The sequence below is a fragment of the Lemur catta genome, chromosome 5 (genome assembly GCF_020740605.2).
Source record: "Lemur catta isolate mLemCat1 chromosome 5, mLemCat1.pri, whole genome shotgun sequence".
In the NCBI taxonomy this organism is placed as follows: Eukaryota; Metazoa; Chordata; class Mammalia; order Primates; family Lemuridae; genus Lemur; species Lemur catta.
The window spans coordinates 56,737,632-56,757,390 of record NC_059132.1 but is presented as its reverse complement, the minus strand read 5'-3'; the positions used below and the strand labels follow the sequence as shown (position 1 = coordinate 56,757,390).

The 19,759-nt window shown below is 39.9% G+C and overlaps 1 protein-coding gene across 2 annotated transcripts; it reads left to right on the top strand.

Annotated features, from left to right (window-relative positions):
• Positions 1-98: 98 nt before the first annotated feature.
• On the top strand, positions 99-17,294 carry TPMT (thiopurine S-methyltransferase). Of its 2 annotated transcripts, none has more exons than XM_045551855.1 (9): positions 99-170; positions 4,369-4,552; positions 5,093-5,185; positions 8,329-8,461; positions 11,771-11,823; positions 12,482-12,556; positions 15,208-15,293; positions 16,677-16,721; positions 17,151-17,294. In XM_045551855.1, the coding sequence occupies exons 2-9, from the start codon at positions 4,413-4,415 to the stop codon at positions 17,261-17,263; spliced, it is 738 nt and encodes a 245-aa protein (XP_045407811.1). In that variant the 5' UTR covers positions 99-170; positions 4,369-4,412; the 3' UTR covers positions 17,264-17,294. The 2 variants fall into 2 exon arrangements, with proteins under 2 accessions (XP_045407811.1, XP_045407810.1); XM_045551854.1 differs by having other exon boundaries at positions 122-422.
• The last annotated feature ends 2,465 nt before the right edge of the window (positions 17,295-19,759 follow it).

The window sequence follows — 19,759 nt, the reverse complement described above, 5'->3', positions numbered from 1 at the left end:
CGCGGCGCTCGCCCCGCCCTGCCCATTTCCGCCGCTGCGCACACCCGGGCTCAGGGAAGGGGGCGGGGTCTGCGAGCGGGGGCGGGGCCTGAGGCGGGGGCGGGGCTGAGGCGGGGCGTGGGTGAGGCTCCAGCGCTGGAGGCCGTGGTCTGCAGTCCGCTGTGAGCGAGGTAGGCTCCCCGGGCGCAGGGAGGGTGCCGGGGGAGAAGTGGAACGACTTGCTGGAGTCTGTGGCCTTGGGATAGGATTCCTGGGAACCGGGGTCCCAACAAGCGTGGACAGCCCAGCGATCCGCGCTCTGAAATGGGATTCACGGAGCAGAAGCGGTAACTGGAAATCACGAGGTCGAGCACTAAATGACCTATCTGAGCCCATGATCCAAAGTGGCTCCAAAGCATTGCTGTGTATTTGCCATTTGTAAGGTAAGAGAAGTATGGCCAAATAGCCATGCCCTGGGAATGTGGGCAACTGAAATGCTGTAAATATTCTGTCTTGCTCTGTGGTGATTACACAGATGTGTGCATGTGTAAAAAATTCACTGAGCCATCCTCTTTTAAGATTTGTGCACCTTACGGAAGTTACTCTTCAATTTAACGAAATTTAAAAATAAAACTAAAGCAGAATTTTGTTTTTTTAAAGTGGGTAAGGAGACCAGAACAACCTGAGAACTTAGGCGACCACAGGAGCATATTTGCAACTTCTGTTTATGATCAGGAAGTATTGTGAAATTTACCTTCCCTGATTCTTGTAATGTGCACTTTTATTGTATCACAGAAACTTTTTGTGTCTCCAGAAATGACTGTTAGAACAGCTAAGAAGTGATTAAGTTTATATTAATGATATTATACAGTTTATTTCAGGTTTGTATGAAAGGTTTAGAGGTGTGCAGTTCTGGGTTGCAGTGGCTCTATGATAGAAGATTATGCATCCCTTTATTTTATGTAGAGAACTGCTTTATGAAGCCTGGAGTTTAGGTTCCAGAATTTCTGGCTGAAAATAAGGATGGGAAAACTGCAACTCTCTTCTGCTCTTCTTTACCTAGCATATTATACAGATACTCCCACTGACCTCTCGGAAAACTCTGAGTCACCTCCTGACATCATTAGGGTCTTAGCAAAAGCCATTTGCTAACAAAGGTTTGCTGAGAAGTGAATGCATGCTCCCAGTAATGAAAGAAATGCCTTCTCCCTAAATCCTAGGCATACAAAGGCCAAATTTCATGACAAAAGAAGTTTTCCTGAAATACTTGCTTCTATGTAATGTTTGCTTTCCCGGGTTAATCATTAAATTAGACCCACCAATAATAGCATACTAGTATAATCCAAACTAAATTAGTTTTTCTTTCTTTCTCAAAGTGAGATCTAGTTTCACTAATGATTTAAAGGGAATGTTAGAATTATGGTGTTATACTGTCCTTAATATTGCAAAGTTGACATTGAAAGGACAGGCATTTTCCTCATACATTCAGATAGATCTGCACATAGATTTACATATTTTTCCCATGCAAAAAAGAAGCTATAAAAATTTATTTGAAAATACAAATTTGTGGAGTAGAGATAGGACATTGAACCTACGTCATCTACTTTTGCTCCCTCCTGATAACAATAACAGGATTTTTTTTAAGGCATAAACCACTAGGATAGGAGAGGAGACAAAACCAATAACATTTTGGAATCTAGAAGGCAGATGGACAAGGGAGAAAGAATTTTACAAATTCAAGAAAGCTGAATTCTAAACCAGCAATGCGGAAAGTCAATGAGCAACCCATTTTGTTTTGCAAAATCCCCAAATGCTCAGGATTAGCAGCAACAGGTACTTCCATGAAGCGAAAGGGTGTGATTGACACAAGAAGGATTGCTTGAAATTCTGGTTAAGAAAAGCTAAATCCCCAGATTCCTTTCTCAACTTCTTGCAATCAGGTATCTGCCCCTCACCACACCAGCAGGCTGTGGGGTTTTATTCTCTGGAGAGGGTAAAACAAAGAGTCTCTGGACTGAGAAGACACAGTACACAGTTGAGACACAGCTGAGGATGGGAATACTATACTGAAAATAGAAGGATTAACTGAACACAGGCAGACTGAATGCTGGGACCCTCCCTCACTTCTATTCTCCTTCTCTCGTGAGAGTATAGAACAGTGGCCCCAGGAATTGAGAGATCCATCTATGGAAAGTCAAAGAAAATGAAGATAATGACATCTAGGTTTCCAAATGAAATCCACTCACATCATCCTACAGTAAAGCTTACAGTCAATAAACCCCATCCACATTCTTAGCCTTCCCCTCAGCATTTTGGTACCTGCTCTTAAATATGAACAGATAATGAGAATTGCTAGGCATTTGAGGAAATTCTATAATCTGAAAGATATAGGCCAAAAGAAACCGACAGAAAAACTGACATGTCAGTAACAGACTATGTAGATAAATAAGAGAAAATATTATATCCATGAAATAAGAACGAAATAATATAAAAAGAGAACATCAGAGAACAAAAAGGAACTCCTGAAAATTAAAGACTTTGTAGCAGAAAGGAAGAAACAGAAAGGTAGAAAGATAAGAATATAGGTAATCTCTCAGAAAATAGGGCAAAAAGATGAAGAGATAGAAAACAGATAAAATGAGAAATTTGTCATACCAAGCCAGGAAGTTCTGTAGACAAATCATAGGGGTCCCAGAAAGAGAAATAAATAAAAAGAAAAAACCAATGGGACATAAATCATCATCTGAATTATTCAAGATTTTTTTTCCAGAATTAAAGGATATGCACTTCTAGATTTAAAGAACTTGGCCAAATAGATGTAAGTAAACCCAAAATAAGGCATAAAATTATGAAATTACAAAAACTAGGAGCAAAGAAAATCTTTGAGAGAGAAAATAATTGCCACGTGGAAAAATATAAGGGTCAGAATGTCTTTGAACTTAAGCAATAACTCTGAAAGGTAGAAGACATTCTAGCAATTCCTTCAAAATTGGGAGAGAAAATGGATTCTCACCAAGAAGTCAATATTCAGCAGAACTGTACATCAAAAATGGTAAATAGTATAAAGACATTTTATGCATGCAAAGTCACGGAAAAAAATTTCTCCCTTGCACTCTTTGTCGGGAAGCTGCTGGAGATTGTGCTTTACCAATATAAGGGTGGTGACAAAAAAAAAAAAAGAAAAAGAAAAGAGGAAAATGTGGGATAAAGGAAACTGGAGATTCAGACAAGAAGGAAATTCCCAGAATGCTGATCATCAGAGACATCTCAGAATGCTAGTTGTCTACTGGAAGTCAGAAGTCTTCTCTAAGAAGATGATATTGATTATCTGATGACTAAAGAGATTGAGAGTACATTAACAGGAGATTGGAACAATTGGCAGAGTTTAGAGTTGAGTTAGTAACAAGTACATAGAAATTTTATAAATGAAAAAGCTAGACAATTATTAACTACAGCATTAAAAAGTTGTATGGAAAAGGCAAAGTCATCATAGAATACTACATAGCTTAGCTGTGAATAGCATTTACCTAGTCGTAATAATGTGCACCCCAAGCATTTAATCAAAAACATGATGACTACATTGGAAGGATAGGAAAGATAAGAAGGTGGTATATGTGTCAGGAAGTTGAAAGAGTGCTAGGTGCTACCTAGAAGTGAAAAATCAAGAATATACAAAATGAGCATGCTAATTTGAGATACAGAGGTAGACAGACTTCAAGATTCAACTAAAAGAGTTAAAGATGGTTTCTTCTCTCTTTGGGAATGGGGACTGCTAATTTCATAACAAATCTGTTGAACTCTTTACATTGTGTGTATTATAGATAAAAGTAAGAAGTAAATATTAAAAGAAATTCAAAAAATTAAAGAGGGGGAGGGGATGGAGGTATGACTACATGGTGAGTGCCAGGCGCACTGTCTGGAGAATGGACACGCCTGAGGCTCTGACTCGGGGGGATGGGCGGGACACGGACAATATATATAACCTGAGCTTTTGTACCCCCATGAAGAGCTGAAATAAATAAAAGAAAAAAGAAAAAAAAATTAAAGAGGAAATAAGATACTAGAAAACATCCTAAGCTCACGAAAATTATAACTGTGGAACAAACTAGTTTTTGTCCCCTCCCCAGCTTTTTTCACTTAAATCAAACCCTTTTACTCTAATGTTAAGATATAATTTATTTAAAGATCTTTCCTGATGTGTATTATGAGGTATGCTTCTACCACCATCCTCAGTGAAAAGTAATTTTTTCATTGGCCTTTTCATTGGATGGTGAAATGTCTTTAAAAGCCATACTGGTAAGGATAATAGGGGTAATAGATGTTCGATTAATTCATCAGTAGAATTGTGATGCCCTTGAAATGACAACATTGCAAATGTTTTCCATTTAGGCCTTGGAGACATATCCTTGTGAGACAAAGATATTTACGAAACTATGGATAATACAAAAATTTTGCCTGATATTAAAGAGGACCCTGATACTGAGGTACAGAAAAACCAAGTACTAACTCTGGAAGAATGGCAAGACAAGTGGGTGAACCGCAAAATTGCATTTCATCAAGAAGAAGGACATCAGTAAGAAGTGTTTGGTACATACTAATAACAGAGAAATGCTCTATCAGAAAGTGACTTTGAGATAGAAATAATATAGATATACATTATTTGACTGATTTTAAAGTACACATTTTAGTTTTTCACATTTTAATACCACAGTGCATCTATGGCATGTCACAGTTTAATTGACAGTGTCTTTTCTGCCCACAGTGTATAAATGATGGTGTAACTTAAAATTGATGGCATCTCAGATTTATGAAATATGTCTTTTTTAAACATCCCCTGCAGCATCTATGTACTGATCATGCATGTTTATACATACAGCAGATGTTCAAACAAAGTTTATGCCTCCAATTCTTTATACTGAAAAGGAATGGTGTTCTTCCTGTTTCTTCATATGTAAACTGGAGATTATAATAATTAATATATTTGTTAAGGTTGTTCGGAATATTAAGTGAGGCAGTGCATGAAAAGAGCTTAGTATCATACAACTGTCCTTTCCTCTATGTATTAGGCTGACTGAAACCCCCTCAAAAAACAACTGATTTTTTTCCTCTCCAGGCTATTAAAGAAGCATTTGGATACTTTTCTTAAAGGCGAGAGTGGACTGAGGGTATTTTTTCCTCTTTGCGGAAAAGCAGTTGAGATGAAATGGTATGAGAAGATAATAATTAACATATTCTCTTGTTGCAATGATGAATTCTATGGGTGAATGTTTAACAGGATGTGGGTTAAAAAGTCTATTCTCAGTGAAATGCACAGGGATTCCTTATTTTTAGTAGACTATTCGTATTGGGCACATAATTGGAGGTAATATTCTCAACAGTAAGAAATGGAGCAGAAACAGGTATGACCTAGTCTTTCTGTATTGAGTTTCCAAGAAAAAGAATTAGTTTGGAACCATGGGGGAGAAAATCCCGCCTTCTCTCTTACATTTCCTGGACCTTTGTGTGTGGTTCAGTTTTTGTAGGTGGTTTAGAAATTTAGCAAAGTTAATTTTAGATACTTGAAGTGGTGCAGACAGAAAAATTCAAAATGAATTACAACTTTTTGGCAGGACAATATTTATAGTCCACAGTTCAGCTCAATTCTCCCCTCCCCCTAGGAGTACATGGAAGACTTTGTTATCATGAATCATTGTTATAAAACCAGTGATGAAGAAAGTATTCCTTGTGAATAAATCTCTACAAAGAGAATTCATGTTAAATAACAAGCCATTATTACTATGGGTTACCCTGAAGTCACAAACCTCAAAATCATTCTCTATACAGAACTCTGTTGTGATAATCTATAGATGTAGTCATACCTGCCAAGATATGTATTCATTTATAAGCTTGAATATTGAGAACTTTGAACATCAAGCAGGAAAGAAAAAAAGATGTATGTAAAAGGTTAGTAAAAGCAAAATACAGTTACTTAAAAATATTCTGTTCCCTATATAAATATTGGTGACTGACTCACAGAGCATGCATGCATTTGGAGTTGAGTTTCGAGTAGAGATGATAGAATTTTTACAGCCAGCTCACACTCCCTCAACTTGTAGCTGAGAGCATTTGTTCAGTGGCTGTTTTGGCTTAAGATTCAAGTGTGGCCAAGAAATTGAGAACATTTACACTATATTATTAGACCTATATCTTAACCACAGAGTCAGAAGAGAAAGTTACTTTGGAAACCACCTACAAGAAACATACTAACTCTATTAAACAGATTGCCTTACAGTGCTATCATAAATGGTAATAATGTAGCTCTAGCAGAGATATTGAGGCAACATAAGGAAAATGATATGATGAAATAGCCAGTTAAATATGATTGTTGAATATTTTGGGTCTGAAGCCATCTGTAATAAAAATATCAGAACTGAGCTACCATAATTGTGTGTAAGTTATTGTATTAGAGAGTTTTTAATGATGTAACTAATCTATACATTGGGGTCTATACAGACATCAGATGTGAATAGATAAACTATCCATGAGCTAATACAAAAAAGCATTAAGATGAAATGTTTAAGATATTTAGGTTTTGTGTTTTGTTTTTATGCCAGGCTGTAGTAGGCTATGCTTCATTTTTCCATATGTTGAACAGGAAATAAAAATGCATGCAGTCAATTTGAATAGCTTTTTGTTTACCTTTTATAACTTCAAAAAAATGTATGAAGTATAAAAATATATTCGCTATATGTTAGCTTACAAATTTCCTAGGAAATATGACAGATAAGTTATTAAGATATTTCATTTAGAACAGTTCATGCTCTCCCCACATCGAAAGCTTGTACTCTTAAGTAGATAATAGGTACAATCAGACCTGCTATATCTCGTTTTGAAACTATGAATTTAATTCTAACTCAATTGGGAACAATTTGAGCATGAAGTGATTTTCACATTTGTGTGTGATTTCGTCTGCATGAAGCCTTGGGTAAAAAGCAGAAAACTACACCCAACTGAACTAAGTCATGTGTGAATAGACAAAATGCACACGTGCGCATACTTGAAACATCTCCCAGCTACATCAGTTTACCTCAGGTGCTAGAAACCTCCCCAGTCCACAGCTGTTACTATTATACAACTTAACATTTGATTTCCAAAAACCCTCCTTCCATCACTTCATAATGACTCACAAACTGCAGCCCTTCCAACAGACAGTTCTACAAGTAAACTTTAGGTCTTTTTCAAGGTAAAGTGCCACAGTGTAGTATTTATTTGTTTCTTAACCATTTACCATGTGTAAAACTGTTGTTTAGATTCCTGTCTTTTTTCTTTTTAATGTGGCACTGACTTTTTTAATGTTGTGACCTATCTCATCTTCTCTATCAGCCTGGTAATTTTTTTTTTTTTTTTTTTTTTAGAGACCAGGTCTTACTCTGTCACCTAGGCTACAGTGCAGTGGCACAATCATAGCTCACTGTAACCTCAAACTCCTGGGCTCAAGGGATCCTCCTGCCTCAGCTTCCCAAGTAGCTAGGACTACAGTGTGTGCCCCTACATCCAGCTAATTTTTTTTTCGATGCTAATGTCCTAGAGCTGTGTGCTCTAATACAGTGGCTACTAGCCACATGTGGCTAGTTAAATTTAAACTAAAAGAAAATTTAAAATTCAATTCTTCAGTCAGATTAGCCATATCTCAAATACTCAATAGCCAGTATGATTGACTGATGGATGTTGTGTTGGACTGCACAGATACAGACATTTTCATCATTGCAGAAAATTTTAATGGACAACACTCATTTAGGGAAATTGAAAGCATTTCCTCTAGTCAAATGCATTTGTATTAGTCAATATTTTAAGATATAATTTTCCAACTTTTTAATTTTTTCCTAAGGTCACATAAATCAATTTTTCAGAATTCCACATAACATGAGGTTTGAAATACATAGATACACTTTCCTATATGTTCTATGAAACCCTGTGAGCCTAAATTCATATAAATCACTTAACATTAAGGAAAATGTGGGCAGGTGTGGTAGCTCACAGTTATTATCCTAGTGTGTGAGGCCAAGAGTTCGGTGCCAGCCTGGGCAACGTATCCAGACCCTGTCTGTACAAAAGGTTTTTTTTTAATTATCCAGTCTTGGCGATATACACCTGTAGTCCCAGGTGCTCAGGAGGCTGAAATGGAAGGATCCCTTGGGCCCAGGAGTTCAAGGCTGCACAGAGTGAGTGAGACCCTGTCTCTAAAAAAAATCTTTAAATTAAAAAAAATAAAGAATTAAGGAAAATGTATGTTTATTGGAGTATATATAGCCCTTTATTTAGTACTGAATTTGGAAAAAAATTTAAGTGTAAATGTATGCTTTTATGCAGGTTTGCAGACCTGGGACACAGTGTAGTTGGTGTGGAAATCAGTGAACTTGGGATACGAGAATTTTTTACAGAGCAGAATGTTTCATTCTCAGAAGAACCAATCACAGAAATTCCTGGAGCCAGAATATTTAAGGTTGGTTTTGGTTTGGGTAAAAAATTGTTTCCATGCCCCCACAAAAAAGTTTTTTCTCAGCATGAGTAAATGAGGGCACTACACATGTGTCAGAGGGCTTCTCTTTATCATATACATGCACCTAGACATTATATTAACATATATGTAAAAGATGAGGTCAAAGTCTCTCTATACTCCTGTTTTGGGGTTTGTTTGGTTTTTCACAAATGCATTTTTTGAGAACCTATCATATTCCAGACTCTGATTAAGATGTTGAAGAGGCTGGGCACGGTGGCTGATGCCTGTAATTCTAGCACTCTGGGAGGCCGAAGCGGGTAGATCGCTCGAGGTCAGGAGTTCGAGACCAGCCTGAGCAAGAGCGAGACCCCCGTCTCTACTAAAAATAGAAAGAAATAATCTGGCCAACTAAAAATATATATAGAAAAAATTAGCTGGGCATGGTGGCGCATGCCTGTAGTCCCAGCTACTCAGGAGGCTGAGGCAGGAGGATCGCTTGAGCCCAGGAGTTTGAGGTTGCTGTGAGCTAGGCTGATGCCATGGCACTCACTCTAGCCCAGACAACACAGCGAGACTCTGTCTCAAAAGAAAAATAATAATAATAATAATAAAAAGACATTGAAGAGAGAAAGATAACATAGTCCCTACCCTGAAAGGATCTCATAGCTTAGGAGAGAAGAGAAACAGGGATGAAGCTCTTTGTAATACATGAGGCTAAGTATAAAGACTTGGGAAACAGTGTTACCCTGTGCAGGCTGGGGGTGCTTCCTGCAACATGGTGACAGGTAGGGCTGGAGACAGGCAGGGCCCATGTCCGTGGTCTCAGATGCCCTGGGAAGCTTGTACTTCATACTGCACAGCAGGGTTTTCCCTGGGAGCATAACACAGCCGGATTTGCTTTTGCGATAAGTCCCCTTTATGGGAAGTAATTTGAAGGGAAGTAGGCTCCTGGCAGAGAGACCAGGTAGCAGTCTGTGGGCAGTGGACGAGGAAAGCGATCACGAAGGCCTGAATGACGGGGCATATGGAGTGTATAAGATGCATTAAAGCAACGTTTACAATGTCAAACCAACAGAATTTTGTGGCTAATTGAGTGGGGAACCAAAGGAGTGGTGAGTTCACGTTTCTGCCTCAGATAACTGGTTGGATGGTAGAGAATCCGGGAGAAGCAAGTGGAAGGGCAGAGACAATGAGTGTTCTGAAGATGTTAAGTTTAAGGGACCTGTGGCATGACGAAGGTTTTACGTCTCTAGAGCACAGGGTGGTGTCTGGGCTGGAAATTATAAGTCTGGGATTTTTCTTCAACCTATGACCAGAATGATCCAGTGTAACTGCTTCACCAGTTTGGGGTAATAACGTGAAAATAAATATATACCACCCCTGTGAGACAAGCAGAGGCTGTGTGTTCAGAGAGAGTCAGCCATTCGTGTCTGGCAGAGACTCACAGGCAGGCAGGGGGGTGGGAAAGCTTTGAAGTGGGCAAAAGCAAAGGCTTCAGGTGTGTGCTGATGGGAGGCTGTTGGCATGGGGAAGCCGGAGGTGGGCAACTAGAAACAGGGCATCCTGTATGATTGGTTGTGGGAGCATATTTGCCTTTCTCTAGTTGGTCCTGAATTAGAAGTCAGGTATTGGTAAAAACCAGGGAAGCTGGCAGTCACTGGCCAAGTCACTGCAGAAGTTGTGGTTTGGTTTCCCAGGCCAGTTGCTGCAGAGGTTGTGGGTCAGAGGTCTATTGTCATCTATGGTTCTGGTATCAGTCTGTGGCCTGTTAGGAACCAGGCCGCACAGCAGGAGGTGAGCATTGTGTGAGCCAGCGAAGCTTCTCTGCATTTACAGCTGCTCCCCATTGCTGGCATCACCGCCTGAGCTCTGCCTACCACCCCCCCCCCATCCTGTCCATGGTAAAACTGTCTTCCATGAAACCAGTCCCTGGTGCCAAAAAGGTTGGGGACCTCCAATCTAGGGTCTGGCCATCGTCCATTTGTATATTCAGACTCTCACAAAGTACTCTTTTCTAAATAGTGAAATTAATTGCTCAGATCAGTAGGAAGCTTGATAGTACCTTGTTTTATAGCTTCCTCTCACCCCATTCCCAAATCATTTAAAAACTCCAAGGAGTTTATTCAGTCCAAAGAGGCTAGTCCTACTTCCAGACTCCTCTAGGAGCAGCAGTTCCCAGCCATGGCTGCACATTTGAAATCATCTGTGGATCTTATAAAAATTTCCAAAGCAAAGGTCTCACCTCAGCCCAATTCAATAAGAATCTCCAGGAGTGGGGCCCTGGCATCGGCACAGTTTAAAGCTCCCTAGTGATCCCAATCTGCAGGCTAAGTTGAAATCTACCAGCTGTTCTCCTGCCTCCAGGCCCAGCCCTTTCTGAGCTGATGCTCCCAGGCTGGTGTTCAAAGACCCTTCCTCCTCTACCTGTGAACCTGTGTGGGTGCCTCATTTCAGAATAAAATCCAGCAGTCTGATGTCCTGACACACCTTTGCTACCCTGCCATTCATGCCCACTCCCAGACTGCTCAAGTCTGTGTCATGTTGCTCCCTCTGGGTGCACCCCCAGCCCACCCCCTGGATGCATCAGCAGATGCACCAAGACACCTTTTCAAAAGCCAGCTATTATTCAGCCTTCCCTGCTGCTTCCAGGCAGGCCTCTGCTGTGTCTTCTGTGTTCACATAGTTCCCGAGTGCACAACCGTAATAGTACAGACCATTTTATATCGCAGTGTTTCTCTGTGCCCACACCTCTCCGCTCCAGGCTGTCCTCCCTGCAGTCAGAGACTGTGTTGAATTCACGTCCACCGTCTAGAACCCAGGATAGGTGTCCTGTCTACTAGATGCTCAGTAAATAAATGTTCATGAGCTATATCAATGAGCAAAAAACAAGAGAATCAGCACAAGTGCATGTTTCGTGAATAACTTAACATATCCGGCCTATCTATGTCAGCCTTCCTGCTCATTGCTTGACCTGCAGATTTGACGTTAGCAGAGTCAAAATATTAGGATCTGCTCAGGGAAACATTGCTAGAATTTTATGGCAAGCTCTAAAACAAATAATAGCTAAATAATCTTCAGGGTTACCCTGACTATGATTTTCCTCTGTGAGTTGACCCAAAAGAACCCTACACAGGTTTTAAAAGAAAAAAGTAAGGTGCCAGTAAAGTGCGGTAAAAGTGTTCACTTTAATTATGTTCAATATATATTCTCTGTCTAACACCTTTGCTTTGCTTGGGCCCATGAATGGGCACCTTGACCATTCAAGTATCTCCTAAGTAAGTAGAAAAAATTTTTTTCATTGTTTCATTTCAGAGTTCTTCAGGGAACATTTCATTGTACTGTTGCAGCATTTTTGATCTTCCCAGGTAGGACCGAATACCACAGCTGTACTTTTAAAAATTTGAGTGCTTGCTAGGCAGTGTGGGCGTGAGGGTGGAGGTCTTTTCATCACTCCCATCCCCTTTTGTAACATCCATGAAGCACGGATTTGAGTCTCTGTTCTGCAGTGGTTTTTATTATAGCCTAGATGTCTGCACACTTAATGTGTTTGTCTTAGATAGCTCCCAAATGATGGGAAACATTATTGTGTCCCAAGGCAGGTAGAGAAAAGGAAAAGAGAGGAAGACAGTGTCTTCTACCTTGCACCTGGGCCTGTAACAGAAATGAATTTCGAGGTGCAGAGGGAGGCAAGATCTCCTGAAAGTCTCTGATACCTAAGCCAGGGGCTGGGAGCAGAGTTGTCACACACTGTGCATTGTTCCTCATTCATGCTCCCAAGTCATATCAGAGTGGGGAGGCTGCTGCCCCAGGCTCCTGCAACCAAGAGGAGGTAGACACTCCACACCCAGGTCAACACATCCTTACGGACTCTGTGAGGAAAAGCAGACATGGGATCTTAATTTCTTGACAATTGGTGGAGTACCAGCACGCACCATGGGGAGCATGGTTCATTCTGTTAAAGATTTGATTTTTTTTTTTTTTTTACATAAAATGTTGCATTTTTTTTCTCTTCCTTTCTGGTAGAACAAATATTGGCAAATTTGACAGGATTTGGGATAGAGGAGCATTAGTTGCCATTAATCCTGGTGACCGTGAATGGTAGGTAATTTGGTTTCTTTAATTATGCTGGTTTTTCTTTTTCTTTTTTTCTTTCCTTTTTTTTCTTTTTGCCTTTTTAATTTAGTATGCTATACACTTTCTGAGTTGCAGAAAATTAGCTGGACTTTTACTAGTTTGAAATAGTTTATTGTATTTGGAGTTAGAAGACCTAAATCTAATACCAGCTTTGTCTAAAAAGCACAGGATTTGGCATTAGCCACTGTACCTGCCCCTTGGTAAATATTTTTTTGATGAATGTATGGAAGAGGCAGGGTGAAATGGCTCACACCTGTAATCCTAGCACTCTGGGAGGCTGAGGCAGGAGGATTGCTTGAGCTCAGGAGTTTGAGACCAGCCTGAGCAAGAACAAGACCCCCATCTCTGCTAAAAATGGAAAAAAATTAGCTGGGCAACTAAAAGTAGAAAGAATTAGCTGGGCATGGTGGTGCATGTCTGTAGTCCCAGCTACTCAGGAGGCTGAGGCAGGAGGGTAGCCTGAGCCCATGAGTTTGAGGTTGCTGTGAGCTAGGGTAATGCCACTGCACTCTAGCCCAGGCAACAGAGCAAGACTCCGTATCAAATAAATAAATAAATAAATAAATTGAAGAAAACTAGACTCGGTGCAAGGGAAATAGACTGTTTCCTGCCAACCATCACCACGTCATTTGTCCTTGGATATAAAATCCATCTGAATGGACTCTGAACTGTTTATTTGTGGTTAATGAGGAATAATGAGGACCCTTCTGGAACTCTAATTTAGGGAATCCTGTTCTAGCTTGGCCATAGACTCTGTGTCCTCCCTAGTTCTCCCACTGTACCTCTTCCCTCTCCTCCCAGCAGTGTGTGTGTGTGTGTGTGTGTGTGTGTGTGTGTGTGTGTGTGTGTGTGTGTGGTCACCTGAGAACCCGAGAACGTATTGGCCTTTGTTACCAAAATGACTACTTACTTTGAACCAATAGAAAGATAAACTACTTTATATACTGGTACTTAATGTCTTGGTACTGAGTGTGTTATGACTTTATCTCAGTACTATTGTTACTACTGGGTGTCTTCTGCTTAGATTGCACATTGTCATGTACTTACGTATTTTCTGCTGTAACTCTTGAGCTATCGCCTAACATAAATCAGTGGGGCATACCTCTCTCCTTTTTCTGAATCTTTTGAGACTGGTTGAGAGAGAAAGTCCACACTGCAAAAGAAAGGAAGTCTGTTATCCTGGGAAACCCTGCAAACCAGTCTGCCTGATCACCTTCATGGGGACAGCAAGTTTCTTCTTAGCTCTTCTTAAGAACAAGAATTAGAAAGTTAAGATGTCAAGGTTTCTGCCCAAAAGTTTGCTTTGGTGTGGTTCTTTCACCTGCAAAGAAGAGTGATCCACTCTTGAATTTGCATAGCAACTTGTGAGGTGGTTACTAGTCTTATCCCCATTTTACAGGTGAGGAAACTGAGGCACAGAGAGGTTGAAAATTTGTCGAGCTTACATAACCAGCGAGTGGAGGAGCTGGGTTTGAGCTCAGGCATCTCACAGAGTCCACACTCCTAATCCCACACAGCGCTGGGCAGGGATCACAGTATAGGCAGGCTCCTCCCTTGAGCGGGGGCATCTGTCCGTCTCTGTGGGCCTGGCTGTCATGGCATCTCCACCTCCCTGCTGCGTCACCTCTGTCCTTCTGTCCTTCCGCCTGTGCTTCTCCATTTCTGTCCCCACATAGCTGACTTGCTGACAACCCTCCAAACTCCCTTGCTCCAAACTCAACGCAGCACAAAAGCTCTAACTTTCAGTACAACGACCACAGCTTGCTAGCAATTCCTCTTTGGTCTCTTGATGTCCAAATGTGTCATTTGATTGGTCCAACTCATCATTCTGTATCAGGTCCCGGCCAGTCTACTGATGGGTACTGTTAGGGTCAGGGCCCCACTCTGAACCAATCAGACCTGGCTGGGAAGTGGCGTCACCTGCTCCCTGAGCCACCTACTCAAAAGATGTTCCAGCAGCACTTGTGGTTTATGCCACACCTGTAGAACTTTAATTTAATGCCTCTTTTTTTTTTTTTTTTGCCTGCTTGTTAGTCTTGTTTCTCTCCAACTAAATAGGGGAAAGGGGTTGTGTTTTGTACCTCTTACATACGCCCCTGGAGAGGTCCCTGTCACCTGGGATATGTGTTAAATTGCAGGATCCCAGGCCCCACAGCAGACCTACTGCATCAGTCAGTGGGGATGGAACTCAAGCATCTTTTCTTTCAACAAACACCCAGGAGATTTTGACATCCGGCCTGGTGTAGAAACCACTGCCCTCCAGCACGCAGAAGCACGGCGGTCCTTCAGGCAGTACGTCCAAGGTCAGCAGAGCATCATGCTGGAAGGAGCCTCTGCTCGTGTTTGTGTGAGGTCTTCTGGTCCGACCGGCACTGGACACAGGCCTCAGTTTGGTTCCCATCTTGACCATGTCCCAGCTTAGGCAGGCGACATAATTTGCTGAGCCCATTTCTCACTTTTAAAATAAGAATCGACCTCATGTGATGGTTAGGAGAACTAAACTCAGTAATGTCGCTGAGAGCAAATGCCAGCTTCCTTCCCTGCCTCTTGCCCCCCGCCCCAGCCTTTGCCTGTGTAGAGAAATGGTAACAAAAACCTTCTTGTGTTCTTTTTAGCTATGCAGATATAATGTCGTCCCTCCTGAGAAAAGGGTTTCGATACCTCCTGGCTGTTATGTCTTACGATCCAACTAAACATCCAGGTAAAATGTTTTTTTCTCTCTTTTTATAGTTGCCTAATTTCCTGATGTAATTCTATGACATGGATAAGAATTATTTTCTCTTAATTTATCTCATAGGAAGCATACTGCTTGTATACATGAAGATAAATTCCATTTTTGGCTCATGGAAACTAGAAACATTTTTTTCTCTTTCCAAACTGTGTTTTTCTTGCATTCGTCTCCCACTTTGCCCACCATTCATAGCTCAAACTATAGAAGAGGGGGGAAATGGATGATCCTAATATAAAAATCTCATGAGCCCTGGATTAGGAGGAAGGAGCAGTTTGGTTGCCCTGCTGTGGATATTGCAAACCCCTGGCATCCATGGTGGTAGCAATGTGTTGGACTGCTGTCTGCACACACAAATGTACCCTCATAGTGGATGGGGTGAGATGTGGGTTGGGGAGGGAGCAGTTGGGCAGGAAAAACCTCTAAATTGTTGCTGTTTTTTAACTTGTGAAATTTTATAATTTATCTATTGCATTCTTTTATAACTCTTTGTTTTGAATCTGTAAAATGCATGTTTTCTTCTGGACTCATTTTGATGCCTTTGGACATTGAAACTGAACCTTTGTCATGGCTGGACTTTTATTGTCAGGGAGAAGTGAAAACAAAATATGCGGACTTTTAATTTGTAAAAATCCCCTTTCTGATTTTTAACTGAGTTTCTAAGGTGCCTTGTTTTATAAATATTTACATACGTTAGTATTTTTTTTTCTGTTTGAGTAAATCGAGTCTTAAAAACTCATTAAAAGATGAGACCTAATATCCTTAATTAAGTCTGAGACCATCAGATGAAAATAGAAATTAAGGGAGACAGCAGTTAGCTCTGCTAATCTGATTTAAATTCTGTTCATAAACAGGAGGCCTAAGGAAGGGGCTGTGGGAAGAAAACACAGCAGGCTCTGTCTGGAGGTGGAGACTCAGAATACTGCTCTTGAAAGGGGCAGAACTAAGGTTCCTTATAAAATCCATATCCCGCAGCAGAGTGGGAAAGGGGTATAGAATGTAGGTGAGTCATAGAAAACCAATACCCTGGAAGATGAAGGAAAACCCAAAGGAATTTGCTGATGAATTCCACTTTGATTTCAATGTTCCTAAGGCACTCAGCTGGCTTGGCTGTCTCTCTGGGTACATAACATTGCCATCCCCTCAGTAAGCCAGTTTACTTCTTTGGTATGAGATCTGCAAAAGAAGAATTAGAACATGCCACGTGGTCACCTATTTGGATAATTAAGTTGAATATAAAATAAATACACCCAGGTCATTGGAAATAAGCTGAGAGGTGGGTCCTGAGAATTTGTTTCTCTTTAGAATTAGAAGATTTATAGAAATTAATCTTCACTGCACTTCTCTTTTACTTAGGCCCACCGTTTTATGTTCCAGCTGCTGAAATTAAAAGGTTGTTTGGTAAGTTATACTATAACTTTTGCTATAACTTTTTAAATACAGTCAGTGGTTAACTGTTTTGAGCCATTAGTGAACTATTAGTATCTAAAGTATGTATATAAAATTTAAAAGAGACAATTTTATTAAAGATTGTTTTATTCCAGAAAAGGAACCAGTCTCTGTAATGTGTCTTTTTAGCTATATGCTTTATGTTGAAGACATTTGAACGTTTCTAGAGAGATGGCATATTTATTTTTGCTCTCAGGGGCTATAAGTGATAACAATTCAGAGTTCAGAAAATCTGCCCTTAGCATTTCCCCATTTTGATTAAAAAGAAGAGAAAAAGTTTCAGTACATACTATTTTTAAAATCATTTAAAGTATTTTTAGAATAACCCTTGATGTCATTCCTCATAATGTTTTAACTTCTTGCCCTTTCTCCTTGTTTCAGGTACAAGATGCAATATTCATTGTCTTGAGAAGGTTGATATTTTTGAAGAACAACATATAAGTTGGGGAATTGACTATATTTTTGAAGAGTTATATCTACTTACAGAAAAATAAAAGAGACATAAATAAAATCGAATAACATCAATGTGTTTTTGAGCAATTGAAAATTATGCTAAGGCCTGAAAATCTAATGGGTGAAATTTTTTTTAATTGTTCATAAATCATATCATAGACCTTTGCTCAAAAAGGCATATAACTTTTTAGCAGAAAATAATACTAAAATGTTGAAGTGGCTCTTTTGGAGAGGAGAGTATAATGAGAGTGAAAGATTATACCAGTGTGTTTTACACATTGCAAGAATGTTTTACAAGTAGTATATATTACTTATATAATTAAAAATAAAAGAAAATACATATAACTTAAATATAATACACATAGAAAAAAATTACATTCTTTATGAAATTTAGAATGAAGAAATACAATACTTTAGTAGAGTTCAAGGTAGTCCCAAAAATTATGTAAAAGATTAACTTTTACTATAAACCTTCATCTTATACTCAAATCCTAGCGTCCCTTTGTTTTTTCCATGTGTAATTTTATATGTGACAGAATCAAGAAACAAGAAATTTTAATTAAACAAACTAACCCATATGGAACAAAATATTTTTCCTAACTATAAGAATAAATTGAGAATTAAAAAGTTTTACCTGAGTTATTGTTTCTTTTAATCTGTTTAAATGATCAAGTCTAATGAAGTATAATGTACTTAGGGCCAGATTCATGGCTGTTCATTATGTAGGTTTAGATTCAAAATTTCTCAATTTTTCATTAACAATCTCATTTAAATCAGACATTCCTCTCTAACCCTGCAATATCTAATAGCTGAATGGTTGAGATTGTTTAGTTCATGTTAATAGGATGGTGTGTATTATAAAAAATGGGTTTCCTAATTGTGTGTGTGTGTGTGTGTGTGTGTGTGTGTATGAATTAAAGGTTGTTAATGGGGAGGTTTTTGGACTCCTTTAATATTGATGGTTACTCTCCCCAGAGATATGTCTTGTTGACCTCTCTGTTCCCTGGGCCCACATTTAGAAACTGCTGCTCTAGAAGCTCTCTGCCGTTGATCTATTCTATTATACTTACAAGGCTATCAGTTTGGAGTGTCTCCCTTGCACACATGAGTCTTGCTTCTCTGAGACCTGCCCCTCATCCACAGTGTGGGCTTCCAGGAGCCATGACTAACCCACTTTACCTGTGTCACCAGTTGAAGGCACCAAGAATGGACAATTAGCCTGAGTTGCACTAATCTGATTCTCTTCAAAGCCTTTTGGACTTGGGACTGGGAAGGGAGGTTAGCTGCTTGTAGGGCAAAGCTGTAACATGTAAGCCCAGGAGATGTGGGGCAGCCGAGTTCTGCCACATAGATCTGAGCAAGAATGCTGACCTGCAGAAAGAGAAACAGATGAAAACCAAACACTTGTACCCCCTAAATCTATTGGGAAAAAACCCAAAGAGGCCACCACTGTTCTGGTCTGTTTTCGTCCTTGCAGAAGCCCAACTGCAAGGGCAGGGAAAGAACTCTCCATGTTTCTGTGACATAGTACTCTTCTCTTGCCCTAGCTAGAGTTGGTTTCTGTAACTTGCACCCAAAGAATCTCAAATAATACAAATGAGATATTGATATGTGTCTTCATTGGGGAAATAGTGAATTTTTTTTAAAGTCTCAAGGGGGAAGATATACTACATATAGATTATTTTAGAGCAATTGAATTATTTTCAGGATGTTCCACAGATGCCTTTTATTTAATTTTGTAATTTAAGTAACCTAAGCCTCTGTGTCCTATACACAGTGATTTACCACATGCCTTCCCCAGCCTGCACAGCGGGCATGAATGCACCAGCAGAGACACTCTTAATGTTATCAGTAACAGGATGAAACAAGAAAACTATGTAATAATACATGTATTTGGGTGAATGTGGAAAGGAAAATACAAAGAAATATAATCAAAGCTTTAACACCTCCCTCTGACAAGGCCGAGATTGGTCCCGTAGAGCGTTAATAGGAGGAGGACTACAGAAGGTGGCCTGAAGGATGGACCTGTGCGAGGGGCCTCCAGGGCACAATGAAGGGACAAATAGAAGCCTGAGCCACAGAGACACTAGTCCAAGCATTTACCCATTTAAAACCATAGTGCTCACCTGAAGTTGTTTTATTTTATTAAAAGGGAACAATTCAGATGTGTTTATGCATACATGTATATAGATATACGGCACATACGCTTTTAAGAGCTTTCAAAGAAAGATTTCTACTGAATACTTTTTGAAAATCAAAATTATCTTTTTTTTTTTTGAGTCAAAGTCTCACTTTGTTATCCCGGATAAAGTGCAATGGTGTCATCGTAGCTCACTGCAACCTCAAACTCCTGAGCTCAAGCGATCCTCCTGCCTCGGCCTCCCAGCTAGGGTTACAGGCGAGAGCCACCATGCCCAGCCCCAAAGTATCTTTAATCCTTACAACTCTGACTTTCCATCACTTCTTAGCTAATGTACTTTTTGCCTTCTAAAAAATTATATTACAATCACAAGAGTGGCTGAGTTAATAGAAATAGG

Coding starts and splice junctions, on each gene's coding strand:
- TPMT (XM_045551855.1), top strand. CDS start 4,413: ATGGATAATACAAAAATTTTGCCTGATATTAAAGAGGACCCTGATACT. Junction 8,462..11,770: donor CTGGAGCCAGAATATTTAAG/GTTGGTTTTGGT, acceptor GTTTCATTTCAG/AGTTCTTCAGGGAACATTTC. Junction 11,824..12,481: donor AGCATTTTTGATCTTCCCAG/GTAGGACCGAAT, acceptor CCTTTCTGGTAG/AACAAATATTGGCAAATTTG.